Raw genomic sequence first — 27,388 nt, 5'->3', positions numbered from 1 at the left:
CCCCTGCACCGTCACCCGCCCCTGCACCGTCACCCGCCCCTGCACCAACACCCGCCCCTGCACCGTCACCCGCCCCTGCACCCACACCGCCCCTGCACCCACACCCGCCCCTGCACCCACAGCTGCTGTCTGAGCAGCACTCACTGCCACAGACTCACCGCCTCACATCGGAGCAGGAGCAGCACCTGAGCTCCGGCTCAGCGGCTTCTCCCGTCTCCCCTGCCCAGCGCCCTGCTGCTCTCTGTAGCTCACATGGTCACCGCCTCCTAACTCCTCTCCCATGAGCGCTCTCGCCTCCGCTGTGCCCGCACACTGGCCCTGGCTACACACGGGCGATACCACTGACACAGAGAGGCCGCTGCCGCAGGGACGTCCCCCATGTCGGCCGCCGAGGGCAGAGCGTCCCGTGCGTCCTTGCACCCGCTCCGGGGGTCCTGGCTTTGGACGCCCGATAAGGCTCATGCTCAGAGCGGCCTGGGCCGCATCGGTATTGGCAACAAGGCCGCTGTGCGCCCATCGGCCTTGACTATCCGGGGACCCTGGCGTGGCTCCCACAGGCTTGAAAAATGCAAGTAAAAGCTTTAAGGACTCTAACGCATATAACTATGTAATTATGTGTATACAATCTTTAAATTAGAATTTTTAAAAGAATAAAGTCACACATATGTACAGAACCTTAAAACAGACAAGCAAACAAACAAACAAACAAACAAATAATGTGATGGTAGGACATCCCCCCCAAAACGCAACAACTTTAGTGACAATGTGGCCACTGCATTTCCATTTTAAGAGCTGCCTGAAAGTCCGTGCGTGTGTAGAGACTAGAGCGTGCACTTCTCAACAGCCTTTAGGGACGGAGGAACGACGAGCGGCGGGAAGGTGTAACACTGGGCATGGACGCACGCCGTCTCGGTGGGTGCGGCCTGGCTGGCAGCGTGGGGCGGAGGAGGACCGCCGCGGGTCGCGGCAGGGCTCTGGGGAGTTAGGTTGCGATGTTTTACCTGGGAGGCCCTGGGAGGCCCGACCCCCAGCCCCACGGTCCCGCCCCCGGTGGCACCACTGTTTCTGTCGCCCAGAGTCGCTGAGCTGCCGCAAGGAGCAGGGCTGGTACTACGACCGGCTCCTGCGGGGCTGCATCCGCTGCGCCCCCATCTGCGGGCGCCACCCCGCGCCCTGCGCTCACTTCTGCGAGAGCTTCCTCGGGGGCCGCGCGGCCCTCCGCCCAGCGCCCCGGCGGCCGAGGCCCGGGCAGCCCGAGACCGGAGCAGACGCCGCGGGGAGGTCCCAGGGGCCCGAGCGCAGAGGCCTGGAGGCGGGTCCAGGTAAGCCGCCGCGGGGGTCCTGAGTGCGTGGGGGCCGGGCACTGGACCAACGAAGGAGCGTCTTCCAGGGGGAGGTCGAAGGTCCAGCAGATGAGTAGAGGTCATCACAGGAGAAAAAAGGGACAATACAGGACGTACCAGAAGCCACGGGCAGGAAGGAAGCCGGAGAAGAAAAGACCTGAGTCGGAGGCTTTTCTAATTTCAAAAAAGTGACCGTGGGCATCCAGCCTTACACCCCGCAGCGCCCAGTGCAGTGCCAGGCAGCCGCGTCCCCATGCAGGGCCCCCAGCCAGCCCGGAGGCCACAGGACCCGGATCTAGTTGCTGCAGTGCACTGGCACATGCCCAGCTGTGCCACAGCCCCGAGCGCGTTCTCGCTGGAAATCCCTTCCCCTCTCTCAGGCCCCGCGCCCCTCCCTCGGGCAGCCATCAGTTCTCCGCATCCACGAGTTTGTTCCTGTTTGGTTTGTCCATTTGTTTTGTTTTTAGCTCCCACATGTAGGTGAACCACACAGTATTTGTTTTGACATTTCACTGAGCAGAGCGCTAGGTCCGTCCATGGTGCCGCAAATGGCGAGATCCCCTCTTTGTCTGGCTTCGGGGTGTTCCCCTTATGGGGTCCCATCCGCCCGTCGTCTCTGCTGCAGGCCCAGGCCGCTTCCCTGGGGTGGCCATTGCAAACTGCTGCGCGGAACCCGGGGCGCACGCATGTTTTCAAATTTGTGTTTTGGGTTTCTTTGGATAAATACCAGAAGTGGAATTGCTGGGTCAGAAGGTATTTTATTTTTAATTTTTTAAAATAAATTCCACGCTGTTTTTCATAGTGGCTGCACCAATTCACAATCCCACCAGCACTGAGTGAGGGTCCCTTTTCTCCCCATTTTCCACTAACACTTGTTTGTTGATTTACTGATGATAACCATTCTGAGAGGTCTGAAGTCATATCTCACTGTGGTTTTAATTTGCATTTCCCTGGTAATTAGCCATGTTGAGCATTTCATATGTCTATTGGCCATCTGTGTGGCCTCTTAGAAGAAATGTCTAGCAGGTCCTCTGCCCAATTTTTAAAAATCAAATTGTGTGTGTGTGTGTGTGTGTGTGTGTGTGTGTGTGGTTGTATGAGTTTCTTACATATTTTGGTATTAACTCCTTATCAGACATATCTATCATTGGTTAATATCTTAGTCCATTCAGTAGGTTGTCTTTTCATTTTGTTAATGTTTCCTTCACTGTGCAAAACTTTTTAGCTTGATGCAGTCCCATTTATGTTTGCTTTGTTTCCCTTGCTCAAAAAGACATATCCAAAAATACATCACTAAGAGCAATGTCAGAGTGTACGCCTATGTTTTCTTCTAGGAGTTTTATGACTTGGGATCTTACATTTAAATCTTTAATCCACTTGAGTTTATTTTTGTAGATAGTGTAAGAACATGTTTCCCTTTCATTCTTGGCGTGTATCTCTTCAGTTTTCTCAAAACCACTTATTGAAGAGACTACCTTTACCCATTGTATACTCTCGCCTCCTTTGTCATAGATTATTGACAATATAGGTGTGGGTTTATATCTGGGCTCTCTATCCTGTTCCATTGATCTATGTGTCTATTTTTATGCCCGTACCATGCTGTTTTGATTATTGCAGCTTTGTAGTATAGTTTGATCAGGTAGCATGATAGCTCAAACTTATTTCTTGTTTCTCAATATTGCTGTGGGTATTCAGGGTCTTTTGTGGTTCAATGTAAATTTTAGGGTTATTTGTTCTAGTTCTGTGAAATATACCATTGTTATTTTGATAGGGATTGCACTGAATCTATACATTGCTTGAGTAATATGCACATTTTAATGATGTTAATCCATGAGCACAGTATAAGCTTCCATTTACTTGTATCTTCAATTTATTTCTTCAATGTCTGATAGTTTTCTGAGTATTGATCTTTTACCACTTTGATTAAATTTACTTCTAGGTATTTTATTCTTTTCGATGCAATTGTAAATGGGTTTGTTTTCTTAATTTCCCTTTCTGGTAGCTTATTATTAGTGTATAAAAAAGCAACTGGCCCAGCCAGTGTGGTTCAGTGGTTGAGCGTCAACCTATGAACCAGGAGGTCATGGTTCAATTCCAGTCAGGACACATGCCTGGGTTATGGGCTTGATTCCCCAGAAGGGGGTGTGCAGGAGGCAGCCAATCAATGATTCTCTCTTATCATTAATGTTTCCATCTCTCTCTCCCTCTCCCTTCCTCTCTGAAATCAATTTTAAAAAATTTTTTAATGCAACTGATTGCTCTAGCCAGTTTGCTAAGTGGTTAGAGCCTCGCCCCATGGACTGAAGGGTCAAGAGTTTTAAAAAATACAACCGACTCCTGGATATTAATTTTGTATCCTGCTACTTTACTAAACCCGTTTATCAGTTCTAATAGTTTTTGTTGTTGTTAATCCTCACCTGAAGACATTTTTCCATTGATTTTCAGAGAGAGTGGAAGGGATTGGGAAAAATGGGGAGAGAAACATTGATATGAGAGAGACACATCCATTGGTTGCCTCCCATGTGTGCCCCGACTGGAGCTGGGGATGGAGCCTGCAACCAAGTTACCTGACCTTAACTAGAATCAAACCCGGACCCTTCAGTTCACAGGCTGATGCTCTTTAGGGTTCTCTATATAGTGTATCATGCAATTCAGATGCCTTCTATTTCTTTTTCTTGTTTGATTGCTGTGAAATCAATAAGAATATATATTTTTAAAAATGCAAATGCTTCAGCTTTTCACCTTTGAGTATCATGTTGGCTTGTCATATGTGGCCTTTATTATGTTGAGGTATGTTTCCTCTATTCCCACTTGGCTGACAGTTTCCTTTTATAAATGAACTAGAAGCCTGCTGCACAAAATTCATACATTGGGGTGGGGGGGAGCCACAGCCTGGCCAGCACCCTCTCACAATCTGGGACCCCTCGGGGATGTCCGACTGCCGGTTTAGGCCATGGGATCGAGCCTAAACCGGCAGTCAGACATCCCTCTCACAATCCGGGACTGCTGGCTCCTAACCACTCACCTGCCTATTGCCCCTAACCACTCACCTGCCTGCCTGATTGCCCCTAACCACTCTCCCTGCCTGCCTCATTGCTTCTAACCACTCGCCTACCTGCCTGATCACCCCTAACCACTCTGCCTGCCTGCCTGATTGCCCCTAACCACTCGACTGCCTGTCTGATCACCCCTAACCACCTCTGCCTCGGCCCCCACCACCGTGGCTTCGTCTGGAAGGACATCCAGAATGACATCCAGAAGGTAGTTTGGCTGTCCGGTCTAATTAGCATATTACGCTTTTATTATTATAGATGTTGGATTTTGTCAGATACTTTTTCTGGATTTATTGATATGATTATATTATTTTTATCCTTCATTTTGTTTGGTGTATCACATTAATTGATTTGCAGATATTGAACTAAACTTGTATCCTAGGAATGAATCCCACTGGATAAATGATATATGATCTTTTTAATGTATTGTTGAATGTGGTTTGCTAATATTTTGTGAGGATTTCTGCATCTATGTTCATCAGGAATATTGGCCTAAATTTTTCTTTTTTTGTAGTGTCTGTCTGGCTTTGATATCAGGGTAATGCTGATCTTGTACAGTGAATCTGGGAGCCTTCTTTCCTCTTCAGTTTTTGGAATAGGTATCAAACTTGAGGCGAATAGGCATTCATTCTCCTTGGAATGCTCGGTAAGATTCTCCTGTGAAGCCACCTGGTCCAGGGCTTCTGTTCGTTGGGAGATTTGGGATGACTGAGTTGATGGCGTCGGTAGGTATAAGTCTGTCTAGATTTTCTGTTTCTTCCTCATTCAGACTTGGAAGGTTCTATGTTTCTAAGAATTTATCCAACTATTCCAGTTTGTCAAATTTGTTGACAGGATTGCTCACAGTAATTTTCTTGTATTTCATGGTGTCAGTTATCACTTCTCTTTCATTTCTGAAGGCTCTATTTTGTTTATTCCCCCATGGTTTGTATTATTTCCTTCCTTCTACTCAATTTGGGCTTTGTATGTGCTTCTTTTTCTAATTACTTTAGGTATAAAGTTAGATTATTTATTTAAGGTTTGGTTCCTTTTTTTCCCCCCCAAATCCTCACTAGAGGATATTTTTCCATTGATTTTTACCAAGAGTAGACGAGAGAGGGAAAGACAGAGAGAAATATTAATGTGAGAGAAACACACCGATTGGTTGCCTCCTGCACGGGCCCAGACCAGGGCCCAGGCCAGGGAGGAGCCTGCTCCCAGGTACATGCCCTTGACTGAAATCGAGCCTGGGACCCTTCGGTCTGCAGGCTGACACTCTACCCATGGACAAAACCAGCCAGGGCTGTTTGTTTGTCTCTTAAGGTAGCCCTGTATTGCTTTGCCTTTCCTTCTTAGAACTGCTGTGGCTGTGTCCCATGAGTTTGGGTTATTGAGTTTTCATTTTCATTTGTCTTATTTTCACCAAGGTATCTCTTGATTGCTTCCTTGATCTTGTTATTAACCCTTTCATTGTGCAGTAGCACGTTATTTAGTTTCCACGTCCTTGTGTATTTCTCAGTTTTGTTCTTGTAATTCATTTCTAGTTTTATACCATTAGGATCGGCAAAGATACTTGTTAGAACTTCAGTCTTCTTAAATTTGTTGAGACTTGTTCTGTGGCCTAGTATGTGGTCTATCCTGGAAAACGTTCTCATGCACTGATGCTAGGAGGTGGCATGTTCTAGTAACATAATTTTAACTGTCTAGTGTGTCTTTAAGATTACTGTTTCCTTGTTGATTTTCTGTCTGGATGATCTATCCATTAATTCAATGGATGTTAAAGTCCCCTACTATTATTGTTGCTGTCTCCCTTTATGTCTATTAATATTTGCTTCATATATTTAGGTGCTGCTATGTTGGGTGCATAAGCGTTTACAAGGGTTATATCCTCTTGTTGGATTGATGTATTTCTCATTATGTAATATCCTTCTTTGTCTCTTACTATAGCCCTTGTCTTAAAGTCTAGTTTGTCTGATATAGGTATTACTATCCTACCTTTTTTTCATTTCCATTTGCATGAAGTATCTTTAATTTTACCTGAAATGGGTCTCTTGTAGGTAACATATGTATGGGTCTTATTTTCTTATCCATTCATCCACCCTATGTCTTTTTAAAAAATCCTCATTCAAGAATACGTTTTGTTTATTTTAAATTGATTTTTAGAGAGAGAGGAAGGGAAAGAGAAAGAGAGAAACATCAATGTGAGAGAGAAACATTGATCAGTTGCCTCCTGCACGCTCCCTACTGGGGATCAAACCCACAACCTAGGTATGTGCCCTGACCGGGAAGTGAACCAGCAACCTTTCGGTGCATGATACGATGCCCAACCAACTGAGCCACACCAGCCAAGGCCACTCTATGTCTTTTGATTGGAGCATTTAACCATTTACATTTAAAGTAATTATTTTTTCGTTGTTAATCCTCACCTGAGGATATTTTTCCCATTGTTTTTTCAGAGAGAGAGAGGGAAACATCAATGTGAGAGAGGCACATTGACTGGTTGCCTCCCACATACACCCCAACTGAGGATGGGGAGCGAACCCGTAATCCAGGTACATGCCCTTGACTGGGAATCGAACCCGTGTCTCTTTGGTGTGCAAGCTGATGCTCTAAACACTGGGAAACACTGGTCAAGGCTAAAGTAATTACTAGTGAGTATGTAGTTATTGCCATTTTATTATTTATATTTTTTCTTCTTGTTCTTTCCTTCCCCTTCCTCTCCCCCTCCTCTTCCTTCTCCTCCTCCGTCTTCTAGAAGTCCCTTTAACATTTCATGTAATACTGGCTTGGTGGTGATTAACTCCTTTAACTTCTTCTTGTCTGGGAAGCTCTTTATCCCTCCTTCAATTTTAAATGATAGCATTGTTGGATAGAGTAATCTTGGTCGTAGGTCCTTGCTTTTCATCACTGTGATGTTTTATGCTAATACCTTTTGGCCTGCAAAGTTTCCGTTGAAAAATCAACTGACAGTCTTATGGGTGGGTGCTCTCTTGTAGGTAACTAAATGCTTTCCTTTTGCTCTTTTTAAGATTCTCTTTTTGTCTTTAACTTTTGGCATTTTAATTATGATGTGTCATTTTATAGGCCTCTTTGGAGTCATCTTATTTAGAATCCTCTGTGCTTCCTGGACTTGTTTGTCTATTTCCTTGGTCAGAATAGGAAAGTTTTCAGTCATTATGTATTAAAATAGGTTTTCAATTCTTTGCTCTCTCTCTTCTCCTTTGCTATCCCTATTATACACTTGATGTTGTCCCAGAGTTCCTTACACTCATTTTTTTTTATTCTTTTCTCTTTTTGCTGTTCTAATTAGGCATCTTCCAAATTACTGATTTGATCCTCTGCTTCATCTAATCTGCTACTGGTTTTATCTAATGTATTCTTCATTTCAGTTATTGTATTCTTCACTCTGGCTGGTTCTTCTTTATGGTTTCTATGTCCTTTTTAAAAAAATATATTTTTAGGGAGGGAGAGAGAGATAGAAACATCAATGATGAGAGAGAATCATTGATTGGCTGCCTCCTGCACACCCCCCACTGGGGATCAAGCCCACAACCCAGGCATATGCCCTTGACTGGAATCGAGCCCAGGACCCTTCAGTCTGCAGGCTGATGCTCTACCACTGAGCCAAACCAGCTAGGGCTCTATATCCTTTTTTATTTACTATTTCTTTGTTGTAGTTCTCACTGAGTACATCTAATCTTCCCCTAAGTTCTTTACTGAGCATCTTTATAATCAGTATTTTGAACTCTGCATCTGCTAGACGGCTTGATTCCGTGTTGGTTAGTTCTTTCTCTGAAGATTTCTCCTGTTCTTTCCTCTGGGACATGTCTTTGCTTCTATTTTGGCTGCCTCCTGTGTCTGTTTCTACAGATTAGATAGATTTGCTGCATCTCCCAGTCTTGTCGGGGTGGTCTTATGTAGTAGGGGTCCCATGGGTCCCAGTGGCACCCTCCCTCCTCACCTAGGCCAGGTGCGCACAGGTGTTCCTAGTGGGGGGGAGGGTGCCCTCCTGTGGTAGTTGGGCCTTGCTGGCTATTGGCACATCCTTGGGTGGAACTGACTCTCTGCTGACAGGCTATGAGGACCGGCCATGACCCCCAGAGGAGCTGTTGTGTGGGGCTGGCCCCGGGGAACGGGATTTGCTATAGAGAACTCTGGTGCCAGGTGAGCCGCCCTTCAGGCGTGTCATTTGCGGAGCTGGTTACATGGGGCTCTGGTGAGGTCTGAAGCCGGCCACTGGGCGTGTTGATTCTGGAGCCTCAGAAGGGGCTCCAGTGCAGACCAAGGCCAGATGCCTGGCTTGGAGCCACCTGGTGGGAGCTACAAAGTGGTCTGTGATTGGTTGCACTTGTGCTGGCTAGGAGGAACTTGAGAGTCTACTCTGTGAACTGAAGTGGGCACCCTCTGGTGGGCACTGACGCCAGCTGCCACTTGTGCCAGGAATGTGGCCATGTAACTGAAACTGTGTTCCAGGCCAAGATTGGCCACCACTTGTGCCAGGCTTGGGCCACAAGATGGGGGTTGCGTTGCAAGGTGAGACGGGTTGCTGCTTGTGCTGGCCTTAGGACCACTGAACAAGAGGCCCAAGGCTCGCTGAGGCCAGCTACTTGGAAAGGCTTTAGGAATGTCCTCAGCATGAGCTGAGGCAGCCACACATGCGGAAAAGCCAAAGGTAGGTGGGGCAGGGTCTCAGGGAATCGCCAGAGTGGGGCATATCATGTGAGCTATGTTAACGGAGGGCAAGGACTTGGTGCCTGCCTGTGCCTGCGGGCTGGGTCGAGAGAGGGCTCCACAGAGAGGAAAGGCACCCGCCAAGCACTTCCATCCCCACAGGGAGCTCCCCTGCCCTGCTCCCCCGCCCTCACCCTGAAGGAGGCAATTTCCCTTTCTCCCCGCATGACCCTGGCACTTTTCAAGATGCTGCCTTGGCACTGGAGCCCAGAGCGAGTGAGTTTGTGAGCGAGCAAGTATGTGCGAGGGCCCATCAGGAGGAGCGCCTGAGATGCCAGCAGCCCTCCTGTCACTTGCACACAATTTCGCTAGTTTTCATGGCCAGACGCTATGGAGCCTCCTCTGGTGCCTCAGGCAGGGGAGCCAGGTGTGAGGCTGGGGGCGGCCTCCGGTGGCTCATCGCTGCCCGGTGGGTGTGGGAGCTGCCTGCTCCCGGCCTCCACTCCTCCCCCAGCCTCACCATGGCCGCTTTCTAGCCTCAGTCCAGCTGGTTTCCAGGTGGACCTCGATGGTGGGTCTACAGTTCAGTTGTGATTTTGATGTGGTCGTGGGAGGGCGAGGACCGTGATTGCCTCCTCTGCCGTGTGGATCAGAGGTTGTTGAGAGAAAAGGGCAGCAGGTGGGCAGCGCTACCTGTGAGCGACAGCTCTCATCCCGTTGCCGGGCAGCGGAGACTAGCGGAGGGGGAGGCGGAGACGTGCTCTGGAAAAGCTGACGTTGGGCTTGGCCACTTCGGACACGATGAGACGTGTTCCCTGACGTGGGCAGCTCCCAGGTGCCGGGCATTGAAAAGATCTGATTTCCCTCCAGAAAGCGCCCTGTTCATGCGACTCCGGGCGCCAGGAAGTGGGCGGGGCTTCCCGGGCCATCCACACCGGCGTTGGCACCTCGGGCGGGACAGTGGAGAAACGGCAGGCCTGGCACTCCCGGGTGCCAGCTGGCCGCTCGCGCTCCGTGGCTGTACGTTCCTCGTGGTCACATCATTTCCGTGAGGCCAGGCCCTCGTGCCTTCTGCGCCCTGAGAAGGGAGGCTGCCCAGCTCCACGCTGCCCTCGGCTGAAGTGCTACCTCTTCCTCTCTTCTGTCCTGTTCGCGAGCTGGCGCCACACAGCCAACAGCGCCACCACCGGCTTGTTGTTCCTCGCGACCTGGGGTGCGGGGCCCGCTGTGTCCCGCCACCCAGTGAAGGGTGGTTCTGGTCAGGCTGCCCCCCGCCTCTGGGGACCAGCGTGCCGCGAAGCATGTCCCGCTGGCAGGAGCGTGAGAGGTAGGAAATACACGGCCTTGATGCCTGGGCTGGGAACGTGCACGGCATCGTTGCTCTGCATTCTGATGCTCGCGTGGCAAAGCTGGCCGGATTCAAGAAGAGGCAAGCATGTGCCGCGTCTTGGGGGAGAGGAGGCACACAGCTTCCGGCCATGGTGAGTCTGCTGTGGGTTTTAGTCCAGCACGGCCTTTCTCACGAGCGGAACGGCCGAGGGCGTGGATTCGGAGCGGGTGATGACACAAAGGCAGGGCCCCACCTGCTCCTCCAGTGTCTGGTGGCCTGGTTGCCTGCCCTGCAGTTGGCGACAGATTTGGTCCTTCCAGCCGAACTGGAACTCTCCCCACCTCTGACGCAGTAGGTTCCCATTTGGACCAAGCCTACCCACTTTACAGTTCAAGAAACTGAGTCTCAAAATTTAGAGCTACTTGCTGAGAATCAGACAGGAAGTCCCCCGGGATGAGGAGATGGGGTTTGTGAGGAAGTGCTGGGGAGACAGCTAGGTCAGCATGGCCATGACCGAGGTTGGAGGTTTGTTCAAACCCCATTAGCTGTTCCACTCACACCACACACGGCATGGCGACGGGTAACAGGACCCCCCGCCCCCCGGCCTCGGAGCCCGCTGTCTTGCTGTGCCCGCCCTGCTCTGTGTCTCTCCAGAGGCCAGGGGTTCAGGTCTGTTTGGCTCTCTTCTCTGACTCCTGTGGGTGCTGGCAGGGCAGGGGCTGGGGTGGGTGTAGACTGTAAACAAGAAATACTGGGACCACAGGCCCAGGGGCGAGACCAGGCCTGGCCCTGACAGAGGGCAGGAGCTGCAGGTGCTATGTGGCCAGGCCGTGTCCAGCTGCACGCACTGGAGCTGACCTACCCTGTCGCACTCGTGGGCCCCCAAATCCTGCCACTCCACTCCCGCCTCCCCCCGCCAGGCCCCCGCGGGACCCCCACTTCAGTTCTCTCCTGCATCCTCTCGGACTCTCATTCGTTCCTTCATTTGGTTCATACCTGTGGAGGGTTGGATGTGCAGGGGGATCAGCAGGAGCAAGGCAGAGCCTGTCCCTGACCCACAGAAGTCACAGTCTCAGAGGACAGACAGAAAATGGACAAAACTCATGCAAATAATAAATTAACTCCAGTCCGTGGTGGCGATAGAGCCCAGCTTGCCTTTCTTGCCCCCATTGCACCCCAGGAAAGCTAGCTGAGGAGGGGCATGAAGGCAGACGTGGGTGATGGTGTAGCTTTAGAGCCAGACCCGCTTCCATCCTCAGTTCCCGTGTGATCCAGAGCCAGTTAGCCTCTCTGGGCCTTGGTTCTGACACTGGGATCATATGACTTTATAGGGCCGTGAAGAGCACCAGAGATCAGTCCATCAGATCAGCAAGAGCCCACCCAGCGTGTAGTAACTGCTCGCTTAAAAGGAACATGTGTTTGAGACAAGGAGGAGGAAGAGTGTTCCAGGCAGAGGGAACAGGCTGTGCAAATGCTGGGAGGGGTAAACTGAGCCCGGCTGCGAGGAGCTTTGTGCTGGAGCTGGAGGTCCAAGGAGACGAGACTGAGCCCTGCAGCAGCGAGTCCCAAGCTGGGGGTTCGGTGGCCACTCTGCAAAGGTGGGAGGGACCTCCACCCAATTGGGGGCATTTTGGTACCGAGACTGGTGCTGCCACACACTGGCCAAGAGGGCGTAGAAAGGCTTGTGACCCATGACGAGGCTTTCAGCAGGGAGAGCAGGGAAGGCTGCCACGCTTGTCTGAAAATGACTTAAGAAAACACCTGACTCGCCACCTCCCACAACCACATTAAAATTACAACTAAAATACAGAACAGCCGTCATCCAGAGCCACCTGCAAGCTGGCTGATGGGAGTCCCACAGCTAGAGAAGAAGGAGGCACGCTGAGCCTGGCAGGAGGGGCAGAGGCGCGGAACGAGCTGGCCTGACACCCACCAGTGGTGTGCTTTTAATCAGGAGGGAGATGGTCTCTGTGGAGGCCGCCCATGAGGAGCAAGGGATCCCAGCCCCACACCAGACCCCAGCCCAGGGCCCCATGGCAGGGAAGAGAAGGCCCCATAACTACCGGCAGGGACTGTGGCTCAGTGACATGGAGGCTGCTGGAGACTCAGCTGTTCCTCTTAAAGGCCCGGCACATGAACTGAACCTGCAAGGTCTTGCTTCCTCTGAGCTCCAGCACCAGGGCGAGGCTTGGGGGACCCAGACACATATGGGGAGAAATTAGATTGTCTGCCATCGGGGCAGGAACTTGGGGAGGCTTTCTCCCAGGCAGAGGTTCTCACAGGGGTCATTGTTCCTGTGCTGGGACCTCCCGGCCTCAGGGCTGACTAGCAGCCATTTCTGTTTGCTCCACTCTGGTGATTCCCTGAGACCCCACCCCAACCAATTTGCAGCCCCACCCAAGCTTTTTGCTGCAGATTTTCCATATGAATGGTCTGTCCTTGCTCAGGCTTCAGACTTAACTAAAATCTCTCAAACAAGCAGCACCTGGGTCAGGGTGCCCCAAACCTATCAATAAAAGGCCCAAGACCCAGCACTAGCACCAGCCTGCCTTGCTTCGAAGATGGCCCTTCCATGGGTACTTCCAAACCCAATACAAATAGAAGGAATCTGCAGTTTGCTCTGTAGCTCCTGCCAGGTGGCCCCAGGCGGTGGATGACTTTGCACCTCCCAGGAGGCTCTAGAGCCAGTGCACCCAGTGGACAGCTTCAGATCATAGCAGATTACAACCCTACACATCCACAAGCAACACACTCAAGGGGCAGACTCAGTGAGCACCAAAGCCCCACTGAAGCAAGTCCTGCTCCATAGGGGTATCTCCTGCACAGCAGCTCATCCACTGTAGTCACAGCTGGTCCTCACAGCCAATTGGCCTGGAGGTCAACTCCCAGTGACACCAACAACAATCAAGGCTCAACTACAACAAGACTGTGCACCAGCTCATAAAGGACCACACCTAGAGTGCCCAGCTCAGGTGACTGGGGAGGCTGAGCCACTGGGCCCTACTACACAAGGCCACTCTACCAATCCAGGAGACATAGCAGCTCTACCCAATACATAGAAACAAGTACAGGGAAGCAACCAAAATGCAGAGACAAAGAAATATGTCACAAATGAAAGAAATGGAAGAAAGCAAACTACTGGATATAGAGTTCAAAACCACGGTTATAAGGTTGCTCAAGGATCTTCTTGAGACCTTCAAGGGACTTAGTGAGACTTTCAAGGATCTTAGTGAGAATGCCAAAAAGAAAAAGAAAAAAAAAAATTGAAAAGGACCAGTCAGAAATTAAGCATACACTAACTGAAATAAAGAATAATATACAGGAATTCAACAGTAGAGTAGAGGATCCTAAGAATCAAATCAATGATTTGAAATATGAGAAAGCAAAAAACACCAATCAAAAGAGAAAAAATAATCCAAAAATATGAAGATCGTGTAAGGAGTGTCTTGGACAACTTCAAGCATACCAGCATTCACATTATAGGGGTGCCAGAAGGAGAAGAGAAAGCAAGATATTGAAAACCTATTTGAAGAAATAATGACAGAAAACTTTCTCTATCTGGTGAGAGAAATAAATTTACAAATCCAGGAAGCTCAGAGAGTCCCACACAGGAGGAACCCAAAGAGGCCCACACAAAACACATCATAATTAAAATGCCAAGGGTTAAAGCCAAAGAGAGAATCTTGAAAGTAGCAAGAGAAAAGCAGCAAGAGAAAAGCAGTTAGTTACCTACAAGGGAGCGCCCATACAACTGCCAGCTGATTTCTCAACAGAAACTTTGTAGTCCAGAGGAAGTGGCAAGAAATATTCAAAGTGATGAATAGCAAGGACCTACAACCAGGATTACTCTACCCAGCAAAGCTCTCATTTAGATTAAAGGTCAGATAAAGAGCTTCACAGACAAGACAATGCTAAAGGAGTTCATCACCACCAAACCAGTGTGACATGAAATGTTGAAGGGTATTCTTTAAGAAGAGGAAGAAGAAGAAAAAAGTAAAAAACATGAACAATAAAATGCCAATAAATATTTATCAACAATTCAATCTAAAAATCAAAATAAACAAGAAATCTAAGAAACAGAATAAACTGGTGAATAAAATAGAATCAGAGGCACTGAAACGAAAAAGACAAACGATTCTCAGAGGGAACAGGGGTGGGGGCGGGAAGAGATTGAAGATCTTATGTGCATCTATGCATTATCTATGGACACAGACAATAGGGTGGCGAAAGCCTGGGGCAGGGCAGGAACCAGGTGGAGGGGGGACAATGGGGGAGGGTGGGAAGAGGGATATCTGTTTTATTCTCAATAATAAAGATTAAAAAATAAATAAATAGGCCTGGCTGGTGTGGCTCAGAGGTTGAGTGTCAACCTATGAAATAGGAAGTCACAGTTCAATTCCCAGTCAGTTTTTATGTGCAGGTTGCGGGCTCGATCCCCAGCGTGATTCCCAGTGGGGGGCAGCCCAGAGGACTGAGTGGAGCGGCAAGCTTCCAGGAGCCACTGAAGAGGCCCTGGGAGGGGCAGCTGCCCGATGCCACAGGGCCCGGTCTGCTACCCTGGGGAGACGGAGCAGCTGGGGACAAGGGGCCTGAACTGGCTGCAGGGAGATGCCCTGGCCCCAAGGGACAGGCTGCAGCCTGGGGCGCCAGGACCGCCCCGGGGTTGGAGCTTGGGGCGCATCTCACCTGGAGAAGCTGGACTTCACTGGCCTAGAAGGTGGCAGTGTGGCCACAGGAATGGGAAAGGTTACCCAGGGCCCCAGGAGGTGTGAGGAGAGAAAGCTCTGAGGTGGGAACCCAACGTGGGGGCCTGCATCCAGGGGTCAGGAGAGGGTCACCGAGATGCTGGAGGAGCAGAGCCTGAGGTCTGTGTATCCATGGCAACCAACAAGGAGGAAGGTCTCTGAAGGAGTTGGTCCCACCACAGAGAAGGGCCCAAATGTCCAATAGCTCTGGCCACAAGGAGGTCGGGGGACCCTATGAAGGGCCATTTCCAGGCCTCCGGGTGGGGGTGGCCCGACCAGAGGATGGGCAGGGCTGTGGGTTCCTCCACTGCACAAGCGGGATCCCCTCGCTCACCATCCCTGAGGCCAGCAAGCCAGGCCTTTCTCTCTTCTTCCACATTCAGCCTCGTCTTCTCTCAGTCCTCTGATGCACCTGGGTCCATTTTAACCAATTTCCACCTGATAAGAATGTGGGGCAGGGCCGTTCCGGCCGCTGTTCTCCGAGCAGCTCAGGGCGCCTGGCCAACCCCGCTGGGCCAGTGCGGGGCGGGACCGAGCGAGGCGGGTGCAGAGGAGCCGGTGTGTGTTTGGGGGGCGGGGGGGTAGTCAGCAGGGCCAGCCAGCAGGCGAGCACTGAGGTGCCATGTGGCATCCTGCTCTGGGGGCGGGGCGGGGCGGGGCGGGGCTGGGTGAGCAAGGCGGGAGAATTCTCTGGCAGGTCTAGATCCTGGGCAAGTCCGGAGGGGAAAGTTACTGGCAAGTGGAATGTGGCCTAAGCAACAAGGAATGTCGGTTATGAAATGACCTGAAGGTCAGTTTCCCAGGGTGGGGGCATCGATTTGATGGTTTGACCAACCTAACCACCACCACCAAGGTGAACGGTTTGCAGGTCGTTTGTGCAAGTGGGAACGGCTGTTTTCTTGCTGGGGCGCATCCATGGAAGCCCGGGGCCAGCATGGCGAGGGCCCAGACAGTGAGGCCGTCCTGGGATTGCTCGAGGCCTCCTTCCATCTGGGAGCTGGAGCTGTGGTCCTATGGCTGCCTTTCTGCGCGGTGATCTCAGGGTGTGAACTGTTGTCTCTCTGGCCTCCCTTCGCTGTGCCCTCGCCTGACCAGGGCGTGTGAAGTCACAGAGGGGCAGGACACGCCCCTCCGCCTCCCTGGACTGAAGTGAGGTCTCTGGACCCAGCTGTCGGGGAGACCGCCTGATGAAACGCTGGGCTCAGGAGCCAGAGAGGGCCTCTGAGGGAGGTGAAGAAAAGGAGGCCACTCCGGGGAAGGTAGACTGTGGAGGGGCGGGGCACGAGCTGGGGCAGGACCTAGGGCCCAGGAACCACGGGCCGGACCCAAGACCAGGGCAGGGGCTGGCACAGGGCCCACTGTTGAGTCTGCGGCGGTGCCTCCGCAGCTGTGAGTGCCGCTTCCAGGGGGTTCATCTCAGGATCGGAAACACCAGGAAGAACGGGACTTGGGAACCCCAGGCCTCCATGGGCAGTCAGTAGAGTGGGGGATGGGTGTTCTAGAAACAGTCTCCTCCTCCCCACCCCCCTTTTCCTGAACTTGTCTCCAAGAATTATGTCAGGCAGCTCTCTCTCTCTCTCTCTCTCTCTCTCTCTCTCTCTCTCACACACACACACACACACACACACACACACGCACACACACACACACACACGCGTGCGCGGAGGAGACTGGGAAGGACCCTGTGAGAAAGTCCACATTTGGAGGCCCCCACAGTGAGGCTCACATCGACTGCAGAAACCCCTCCCCGCTCAAGTGCAGACATTAGAGCAAATACCCCGAGTGCATGTAGAGCCCCAGTGGAGGGGGAGATGGCGAGTCCAGGATAAGGTATGTCGTCCGTGTGCCATGCCCTAGAGCAGTGGTTCTCAACCTTTGGCCCTTCAAATACAGTTCCTCATGTTGTGACCCAACCATAAAATTATTTCCGTTGCTACTTCATAACTGTAATGTTGCAACTGTTATGAATCGTAATGTGAATATCTGATATGCAGGATGGTCTTAGGCGACCCCTGTGAAAGGGTCGTTCGACCGCCAAAGGGGTCGTGACCCACAGGTTGAGAACCGCTGCGCTACAGTCTTCTCTGGGGAGGAGCAGAATGCCCACCAGCCAGGAGCCCAGCTGCTACCCCAACCGGCTCCTTCTCCGAGGACAGACCCTGCCAGCGGGGCTGTGGGGTGTGGGATGCTTGGCGACTGGCCAGAACATCCCGCCCTCAGACACATTCACAGGGGCCCCTCAGGAGGCCAAGCATCTGAGGAGGGAGGCTTATCACACCCCATTCACAGATTAGGAAACAGGCCTGGAGTGAACTGTCCAAAGCTGCATTCAGCCTGAGCGGTAGTGGATGTGACCCAGACACGAAAGGGTCCTGCTGCCCGTCGCTGCCAGGGTCACACAGGTAGAGGCGAGGCTGGTCTCTGGCGCATTTTATTATTTGGATGCTGGAGATCCAGGGAGCAACAGGCGGGGTACCGGGGAAAAGCAGCCCTGAGCACCCCCTCCAACCAGCACTATATGAAGTTAAAGGGCGGGGGGAGAAAAAAATCTAACAGCTGCGCGTCGCAACTACACGAGTTCTCAAGGTCTGCTTTCTTTTTTAATAATTATTTATTGTTGAAAGTATTACATATAGCCCTTTTTCTTCCCCACTGACCCCTCCAGCCCCTCCCAAGCCCTACCCAGGCCTTCACCACACTATGCATACAAGGTCTTTGGTTGAGCTCTTCCCACTAACCCACCTTCCCTCCAAGATTCCCACTCTGTTCCATGCTTCCATGTCTCTGGATCCACTCCGTTCATTAGTTTATTTTGTTAATTAGATTTCACATATGAGTGAGATCGTGTGATACTTGTCTTTCTCTGACTGACTTATTTCACTGAGCACAGTGGTCGGCAAACTCATTAGTCAACAGAGCCAAATATCAACAGTACAAGGATTGAAATTTCTTTTGAGAGCCAAATTTTTTAAACTTAAACTATATAGGTAGGTACATTGTTATTAACTTAATTAGAGTACTCCTAAGGCTTAGGAAGAGCCACACTCAAGGGGCCAAAGAGCCGCATGTGGCTTGTGAGCCGCAGTTTGCCCACCACGGACTTAGCATGATACTCTCCAGGTCCCTCCATGCTGTCTTGAAGGGTAAGAGATCCTTCTTTTTTACTGCTGCATAGATTCCCATGGTGTAAATGTGCACAGCTTTCATATCCACTCGTCTGCTGATGGTCACTTGGCTGTTTCCAGATCTTAGCTACTGTAAATTGTGCTTCTATGAACATAGGGGTGCATACATTCTTTCTGATTGATGTTTCGGGTTTCTTAGGATATATTCCTAAAAGTGGAATCCTTGGGTCAAATGGCAGTTCCATTTTTAGTTTTTTGAGGAAACTCCATACTGTTTTCCACAGTGGCTGCACCAGTCTGCATTCCCACCAGCAGTGCACTAGGGTACCCTTTCTCCACATCCTCACCAGCACTTGTCATTTGCTGATTTGTTGATGGTAGCCATTCTGACAGGTGTGAGGTGATGCCTCATTGTTGTTTTAATTTGCATCTCTCTGATGATCAGTGACTTTGAGCATTTTTTCATTTGTCTCTTGGCTGTCTGTATGTCCACTTTAGAGAAGGGTCTATTTAGGTCCTTTGCCATTTTTTAACTGGATTGTTTGTCTTTCTTTTGTTAAGTTGTATGAGTTCCTTATATATTTTGGAAATTAACCCTTTATCAGATGTATCATTGCCAAATGTGTTCTCCCATACAGTGGGCTCCCTTTTCACTTTGTCGATGGTTTCTTTTGCTGTGCAGAAGCTTTTTATTTTGGTGTAGTCCCATTTGTTTATTTTCTCCTTAGTTTCCTTTGCCCTAGGACAGTGATGGCGAACCTTTTGAGCTCGGCGTGTCAGCATTTTGAAAAACCCTAACTTAACTCTGGTGCCGTGTCACATATAGAAATTTTTTGATATTTGCAACCATAGTAAAACAAAGACTTATATTTTTGATATTTATTTTATATATTTAAATGCCATTTAACAAAGAAAAATCAACTAAAAAAATGAGTTCGCGTGTCACCTCTGACACGCGTGTCATAGGTTCGCCATCACTGCCCTAGGAGATGTATCCATAAACATACTGCTATGAGAGATGTCTGAGATGTTGCTGCCTATGTTTTCTTATAGAATTTTCATGGTTTACCGGCTTACATGTAGGCATTTTTCCATTTTGAGTTTAATCTTGTGTATGGTGTAAGTTGGTGGTCTAGTTTCATTTTTTTTTTTTTTGCGTGTATCTGTCCAATTTTCCCAACACCATTTATTGAAGAGACTGTCTTGATTTCACTATATTCTCTTGCCTCCTTTGTCAAATATTAATTGAGCGTAATGGCTTGGGTCGATTTCTGGGGTCTCTGTTCTGTTCCATTGATATGTATGCCTGTTCTTGTGCCAGGACCAGGCTGTTTTGATTACGGTGGCTTTGTAGTATAACTTGATACCTGGTATTGTGTTTTCTCTAACTTTGTTCTTTCTCCAGATTGCTGCAGCTCTTCGGGGTCCTTTTTGGTCCCATATAAATTTTTGGAGTATTTGTTCTAGCACTGTGAAATATGCTCTTGGTATTTTAATAGGAATTGCATTGAATCTGTCGATTGCCTTGGGTAATTTTAATGGTGTTGATGCTACCAATCCATGAACATGGAAGATTCTTCCACTTGTTTATATCTTCTAGCTCTTTTTTGAATGTCCTGTAGTTTTCCGAATACAAGTCTTTTACCTCCTTGGTTAAGTTTATTCCTAAGTATCTTAATTTTTTTGTTGGAATGGTAAATGGGATTGTTTTTTAGTTTCTCTTTCTGAAAATTCATTATCTATATTAATAAAAAGCCAGTGGCCCTAATGCTGTAATGACCAAAGACCGTCACCAGGAGGCTGCGTGTGCAGCGCGGCGAGTGCGGGTGGGCAGGGCCACATGATTTCGCACGGTGGGCCTCTAGTTGGTGTATAAAAAAGCCATCAATTTCTAAGAGTTGATTTTGTATCCTACCACATTGCCAAATTCATTTATTAAATCTAATAGTTTTTTGGTAGAGTCTTTAGAGTTTTCTACATGTAATATCATGTTATCTGTGAAAATGAGTGTTGTACCTCCTCCTTTCCAATTTGGATGCCTTTTATTTCTTCTTGTCTGATCACTGTGGCTAGGACTTACAGTACTGTGTCGAACAGGAGTGGTGAAAGCAGACAGCCCTGTCTTGTTCCTGTTCTTATGGGAAATGGTTTTAGATTTGCCCCTTGAGTATGATGTTCGCTGTAGATTGGTCATATATGGCCTTTATCATGTTGAGATATGCTCCCTCTATTCCCACTTTGCTGAGAGTTTTTATCAAAAATGGGTGTTGGATTTTGCTGAATGCTTTTTCTGCATCCAATGATTATGTGATTTTGTCTTTCAATTTATGTTATGTATCACACTTATTGATTTGGGAATGTCATACCAGCCTTGCATTACTGAAATAAATCCCACTTGGTCATGGTGTATGAACTTTTTAATAAAGTGGTGGATACATTTTGCCAATATTTTGTTGAGGATTTTAGCATCTATGTTCATCAGGGATGGCCTGTAATTCTCTTTCTTTGTAGTGTCTTTATCTGTTTTGGAATTAGGTTAATACTGGCCTCATTAAAAGAGCTTAGAAGTGTTCCTTCCTTTTGGATATTTTTTGGATAGTTTGAGAGGTATAGGTGTTAGTTCTTCTTTGAATGTTTGGTAAAACTCCACCGTGAAACTGTCTGAACTATGGCTTTTGTTTGCTGGAAGATTTTTTTAGTACAGCTTCTATTTCATCAGTTGTTATTGGCCTATTCAGGTTTTCTGATTCTTCCTGATTCAGTTTTTAGCGATTGTAATTTTCTACAAATTTTTCCATGTCATTCACATCGTCCAGCTTGTTGGCATATAGTTGTTCATTGTATTTTCTTACAGTACTTTGTATTTCTGTGGTGTCAGTGGTTACTTCACTTTCATTTCTGATTTTATTTATTTGTGTCCTCTCTCTTTGTTTCTTGAGGAGTCTGGCTAACGGTTCATCAATATTTTTTTAAATATATATTTTATTGATTTTTTACAGAGAGGAAGGGAGAGAGATAGAGAGTTAGAAACATCGATGAGAGAGAAACGTCGATCAGCCACCTCCTGCGCACCTCCTACTGGGGATGTGCACGCAACCAAGGTACATGCCCTTGACTGGAATTGAACCTGGGACCTTTCAGTCCGCAAGTCAACGCTCTATCCACTGAGCCAAACCGGTTATGGCACGGTTCATCAATCTTGTTTATCCTTTTTAAAAAAACAGCTCTTGGTTTCATTGATTTTTTTTGTATTGTCTTTTTAGTTTCTATGTCATTATTTCTGCTCTAATCTTTATTATTTCCTTCCTTCTACTACTCTGGGCTTTTCTTGTTTTTCTCTTTCTAGTTTTTTAAGGTGTAGGGTTAAATAGTTTATTATTGATTTGTCTTGTTTTTTGAGGTAGGTCTGTAGTGCTATGAACTTCCCTCTCAGGACTGCTTTTGTGGTGTCCCAGAGATTTTGGGTTGTTATGTGTTCATTTTCATTTGTTTCTAGGAAGTTTTTTTATTTCTTTCTTGATCTCATTGGTAGCCCATTCATTGTTAATAACATGCTATTAGCTTCCATGTGTTTGAATGTTTTGGGGTGTTTTTACTGTAGTTGATTTCTAATTTCATTCCACTGTGATTTGAGAAGCTGATTTATATGATTTCAATCTTCTTGAACTTGTAGAGATTTGTTTTATGTCCTAACATGTGGTCTATCTTTGTGAATGATCCATGTGCATGTGAGAAGAATGTATATTCTGCAGCTTTGGGTGAAATGTTCTATAAATGTCAATTAAATCAATCTGATCCAGTGTGTTCTTTAGAGTCACTGTTTCCTTGTTAATATTTTGTCTGGAAGATCTATCCAGTGAAGTCAGGGAGGTGTTAGAGTTTCCTACTATGACTATATTGTTGTTGATCTCTCCGTTAAAGTCCTATAGAAGGGTATTTGTTTGTTTGTTTGTTTGTTTGTTTTTTGTACATTGAGGTGCTCCTATATCAGGTGCATGCATGTTTACCAGGGTTATATTCTCTTGTTGGATTGATCCTTTTAGTATTATGTAGTGACCTTTGTTGTCTATTGTGACGGCCTTCATTTTGAAGTCTTTTTTGTTGAATATGAGAATTGCTACTTCAGCTTTTTTTTCTTTCCCACTTGCATGGAATATTTTTTTTCCAACCCTTCACTCTCATGCTGTGTGTATCTTTTGTTCTGACTTGGGTCTCTTATAGACAGCATATAGATGGGTGATGTTTTTTTATCCCATCATGTCTTTTGACAGGCCTTTAATCCATTTGTATTTAGGGTTATTATTGATAGGTACTTATTTATTGCCATTTTAATTCTGTATGTCTAGGTTTCTCTCTCTATTTCTTCTCATTACAACAGTCCCTTTAGCATTTCTTATAATACTGGCTTGGTGGTGATGAACTCCTTTAGCCTCTTTATGTCTGGGAAGCTCTTTATTTCACCATCTATTTAGAATGTTAGCCTTGCTGGATATAATAATCTTGGTCTCAGATCCTTGCTTTCGATTACCTTGAGTACTTCATGCCATTCCGTCTGGCCTGTAGAGTTTCTGATGAGTAATCAGGTGTCAGCCTTATGGGAGCTCCTTTGTAGGTTACAGTTTGCTTTACTCTTGCTGCCTTTAAGATTCTCTCTTTGGCCCTAGCTGGTTTAGTTCAATGCATAGAGTGCCGGCCTGCAAACTGAAGAGTCCCAGGTTCAATTCCAGTCAAGGGCATCTGCCCAGGTTGTGGACTCAGACTCCATTGGGGGGAGGGAGGTGCAGAAGGCAGCTGGTCCATGATTCTCTCTCATCATTGATGCTTCTATATCTCTCTCCCTCTCCCTTTCTCTCTGAAATCAATAAAAAATATATATATATTTTAGAAAAGATCCTCTCTTTGTCTTTAAGTTTTGGCATTTTAATTGTGCTGTGTCTGGGTGTGGGTCTATTTGGGTTCTTCTTGTTTGAGATTCTCTGTGCCTCCTAAACTTGTGTGACTTTTTCCTTTACCAGGTTAGAGAAGTTTCTGCCATTATTCCTTCTAACACTTTCTCTATTCCTTTCTCCCTTTCTACCTCTTCTGGTACACCTGCTATTTGAATATTGTTACATTTCACATTGTCCCACAGCTCCCTTAAGCTGTCCTGCTGTTTTTTAATTTTTTTATTTTTGGCTCTCTGATTGAGCACCCACTGCCATAGTGTGAGAATTGGTCTAGATGTTGGAAATCTTGCTGAAAACATGTGAACACTCCCATGTTTACTGCAGTTTCTCCTTGACTGACATGGCAGTGCATTTGTACTTTGCAGCCATCTGGAGCGGGGCAGCCAGACAATGTCTTCATTTTATTCCAGAAGCAAGTAGGAGGTAACAGATGGAGAGACCTGGGAGTGGGAATGTGTGTCACCTTGCCCTGCCCTGTGCCCTATGGACCTCCCTGGGCCCCTCTCCTCGCAGCGCCTCAGGCTCAGATCCAGATCACCAGTGTGCATGCCCTGGGGTCTTTGCTTCCCCTCCCCAGGGCCTCTCTGAGCTCTGGGCCTGAGGAGCAAACGTCCGTAGGCTGGAGGTGTGACCCTCATCCCACCTCAAGCTTGGTTCCCTCTGTGAACGTCAAGGTCACGCCTGCCTACTCGGTCACTCTATAAAACTCCCGACACCAAGGAGCTGTGTCAGGAGGGGGGCAGTGCCCAGCTCACTGCCCTGTGTGGCCAGCTCAGTGCACTGGCCAGGACTCCGTCAGACCTGCTCCTGGTTGCAGCTCTGTGTTTGGAAACCGTGCAACTTTGACCCTGGCTTTGTCACAAGCAAAATGGAGTGTAAAATGGTGCAGCTACTGTGGAAAACAGTCTGGCAGTCGCTTAAAAAATTAAACAGAGAGACCTGGCCAGTGTGTTCCGTGGTTAGAGCATTGCCCCACACATCGAAAGGTCTTGGGTTCGATTCCTGGTCAGAGCAGGTGCCTGAGTTGCAGGTTAGATCCCTACCCTGGTCCAGGTCATGTGGGAGGCAACCAATCGATGTGTCTCTTACTTGAGTGTTTCTCCCTCTCTCCCACTTCTCCCTTTTATTCTCTCTAAAAAGCAATGGAAAAAATATCCTCAGGTGAGGATTAAAAAAAAGAAAAAGTTGCTCTGCCAGGGTGGCCCAGTGGTTGAGCATCAAGCCCATGAATCAGGAGATCACTGGTTTAATTCCTAGTCAGGGCACATGCCTGGGTTGCAGGCTTGATCCCCATGAGGGGGTGTGCAGGAGGCAGCCGATCGATGTTTTTCTCTCATCATTGATGTTTCTATCTCTCTGTCCCTCTCCCTTTCACTCTGAAATCAATAAATATTTTTTTTACAAGTTAAACAGAGCTAACTATGACTCAGCAATTCCACTCCTAGGTATGTACTCCGAAGGAAGTTGAAAACATACATCCACACAAAACCTTGCACACAAATGTCCATAGCAGCACCATTCATCGTGACAGCAGGTAGAAACAACCCCAGGGTTCATCAGTGAGTGAACGGATAAGCAACATGTGGTATGCCCATCACATGACGTGTTATCCAACCATGAAAAGGAGTGAAAACCTGATCCACACTACATAGATGAGCCTCAAAAACATGCCAAGTGAAGGAAGCCAGACACACAGGTCACCTGTAGTCTGTGATTCTATTCATAGACAATGTCTGAACGTGCAAGGCCACAGGGACAGAGATTAAAAAAAAAAGTTGCCCGGCCAGGGTGGCCCAGTGGTTGAGCATCAGCCCAGGAACCAGGAGGTCACTGGTTCAATTCCTGGTCAGGGCACCTGCTCGGGCAGAGCAGTCATTGCCGGGACCTGGGGCGGGCACTGACGGCTAGTGAGGACATTTGATGGAGCTGTGTGGTCCCTGCACAGTTTCATGGCTGTCCTACAAGCCTGCGGTGTGCACCTTTGCAGGGGACCGCTGGCATGTGGACTCCGTCTGCGTTAAGGGGGTGGCGAGTCCTCTGGGAGCAGGAGGATGAAGGCAGATGCTGCAGGAAGTGCCCGCAGGCACCAGGCTGGGTGGGCTGTCCCCAGGATGAGTCTGTTACTTACACATTAAACCGACTCAGGCTCGTCTGTCCTGCTGGGGGGCATCAGGGGCTCCCCACTTCCAGGCCCCGGAAGAGCTTGGGATGGGGAGACATTCCAAGGGGAGGCTCTGGCCCTGGGCTGGGTCTTCCTGTGGCCCCCAAACCAGACTCCAGGCCCTGAGAGGCAGTGGCCAGCGCCCCCTCCCAGGCCCTGAGAGGCAGTGGCCAGCGCCCCCTCCCAGGCCCTGAGAGGCAGTGGCCAGCGCCCCCTCCCAGGCCCTGAGAGGCAGTGGCCAGCGCCCCCTCCCAGGCCCTGAGAGGCAGTGGCCAGCGCCCCCTCCCAGGCCCTGAGAGGCAGTGGCCAGCGCCCCTCCCAGGCCCTGAGAGGCAGTGGCCAGCGCCCCATCCCAGGCCCTTCTGGCCTAGACCTGCTGTCCAGGCTCCTCCGCAGCCGCCCCAGCTGCCCCCCGCCCCCAGGCTTCTCCCCGCAGAGGCCCAGGTCGGGACAGACAGACAGCCTTCCTAGACTGCGGTCCAGTCATCTGTCCATCATTCATCCGTCCACCTGGGCTCCGCCCCATGCTGCCTCCTCATGGCAGGTGGAGAGCACAGGCCGCCTCAGGTCCTGCACTGAGGTCCTGGAACGGGGTAGAGGGCGGGTGTCCTGCGGGGCCAGAGAGGCCCAGAGGCGGCAGCTGGGGCTCTGCCTCCCAGGGGGTTGGGGAGGGGAGGGGGTGCGCACGTAAGGCTTGCTTGACCCTAGTGAGGAAAAAGAGAGACTGTAGGGCAGGGCTGCTGGTCTCAAAGGGGGACACTTCGGAGAAGGGTCCTGGCAGGGAACCCCCTGAACTCAGGGCCGCCCGCTGTCTTGCAGCGCCCCCAGGGCTGCGGCTGAGCGCCGACCAGCGGGCCCTGGTCTACAGCGCGCTGGGCCTCTGCCTGGGCGCCATCCTCTGCGGCTTCCTCCTGGCCATGGTCTGCTTTCTCAAGAGGAGGGGGGGCCAGGCCTCCCGCCAGTGCCCCCCAGGGCTCTGCCCCACCCCAGCCGCGTCCTCCCAGGGTGAGCATGAGAGGGTGTTCGCCTCCCCTGCTGTGGGAAAGTGTGCAGCCACCCCGCCCGGGCACTGCCCTGCTCCTGAGCCCAGAGCATGGGGCCGGGTCTTCCCAGGAGAGCGGAGGCCACCCCAGCCCTCCCCGGGGTGCGCCAAGGCAGGCTGGTGTGGGGGCAGCAGGTGGCGGGGCCGGGCTGCCGGGGGGCCAGGGAAACTGGGAGAAGGTGGTCTTCCCAAGGGTCTGGGGCCTGGGCAGTGTCAGCCAAGGGGTGACAGCCGCCCCTGCGCAGATCCCAGAGCAGAGGGAGCCGGCCACATGGACGGGGCACTGTGGGGCGCAGGGCGGCTTACCCAGAGGGCGGTCCCCGGGCTGCAGGTGGGGGGAGGGCTGGGGCCAAGGCCAATGCCTTTTCCTTCCACACAGATCCCAGGATGGAAGCCGGCCCACAGGAGCTGGAGCTGGAGCAGGAGCAGGAGCAGGAGCACGTGGAGGCCTGCAGCTTCTGCTTCCCCCAGTGCAGGGCGCCCGCCCAGGAGCGCGGGGGTGCACCTGGGCCCCCCGGCCCCATGCGTGCTGGGAGGTGCGGGAGCCTGGACCCTACCGTGGCGGAGCAGCCCTGCGCGGGGTCCCCCGACAGCAGCCTCCAGGCCGTGTGCTCCCCCACCCAGGAGGGGGGCCTGGCTGTGTGAAACCAGGAGGGGAGAGAGGAAGGGGTGAGGGAGAGATGGGGACAGAGAGGAAGCACAGGGAAGAGCTGGGGAGAGCAAGAGGAAGGGGCGAGAGGGCTGGGGGGAGAGTGCCGGGCAGAGCCTGCACTGTCCTGGCCCCAGGTCCCCACCCCTGCCACAGCCCGGCGGGTGCGCAGTGGTTGAGCGCCCGCCCATGGGCCCAGGCGTCCTGGGTTCGATTCCCCGTCAGGGCGCCTGCCCAGGTTGTCCCTCCCCAGGAGGGGGCGTGAGGAGCAGCAGGTGGATGTGGATGTGTCGCCCTCTCCCTTCCTCGCTAGCTAGTCAATAAAGACGTACTGAGCACACCTG

The 27,388-nt window shown here is 50.0% G+C and overlaps 1 protein-coding gene across 2 annotated transcripts; it reads left to right on the top strand.

Annotated features, from left to right (window-relative positions):
* Positions 1 to 595: 595 nt before the first annotated feature.
* On the top strand, positions 596 to 27,388 carry TNFRSF13B (TNF receptor superfamily member 13B). 2 transcript variants are annotated; one of them, XM_081110748.1, is made up of 3 exons: positions 596 to 1,322; positions 26,173 to 26,358; positions 26,775 to 27,388. In XM_081110748.1, exons 1-3 carry the CDS (start codon positions 665 to 667, stop codon positions 27,038 to 27,040), a joined length of 1,110 nt encoding a protein of 369 aa, XP_080966874.1. In that variant the 5' UTR covers positions 596 to 664; the 3' UTR covers positions 27,041 to 27,388. The 2 variants fall into 2 exon arrangements, with proteins under 2 accessions (XP_080966874.1, XP_080966875.1); XM_081110749.1 differs by lacking the exon at positions 26,173 to 26,358.

The sequence above is a fragment of the Myotis nattereri genome, assembly GCF_964212035.1.
Source record: "Myotis nattereri genome assembly, chromosome: 16".
NCBI classification, from domain to species: domain Eukaryota; kingdom Metazoa; phylum Chordata; class Mammalia; order Chiroptera; family Vespertilionidae; genus Myotis; species Myotis nattereri.
This window is presented reverse-complemented; position numbering and strand designations above follow the sequence as displayed.

Coding starts and splice junctions, on each gene's coding strand:
- TNFRSF13B (XM_081110748.1), top strand. CDS start 665: ATGTACAGAACCTTAAAACAGACAAGCAAACAAACAAACAAACAAACA. Junction 1,323..26,172: donor AGGCCTGGAGGCGGGTCCAG/GTAAGCCGCCGC, acceptor GCTGTCTTGCAG/CGCCCCCAGGGCTGCGGCTG. Junction 26,359..26,774: donor CCCAGCCGCGTCCTCCCAGG/GTGAGCATGAGA, acceptor CCTTCCACACAG/ATCCCAGGATGGAAGCCGGC.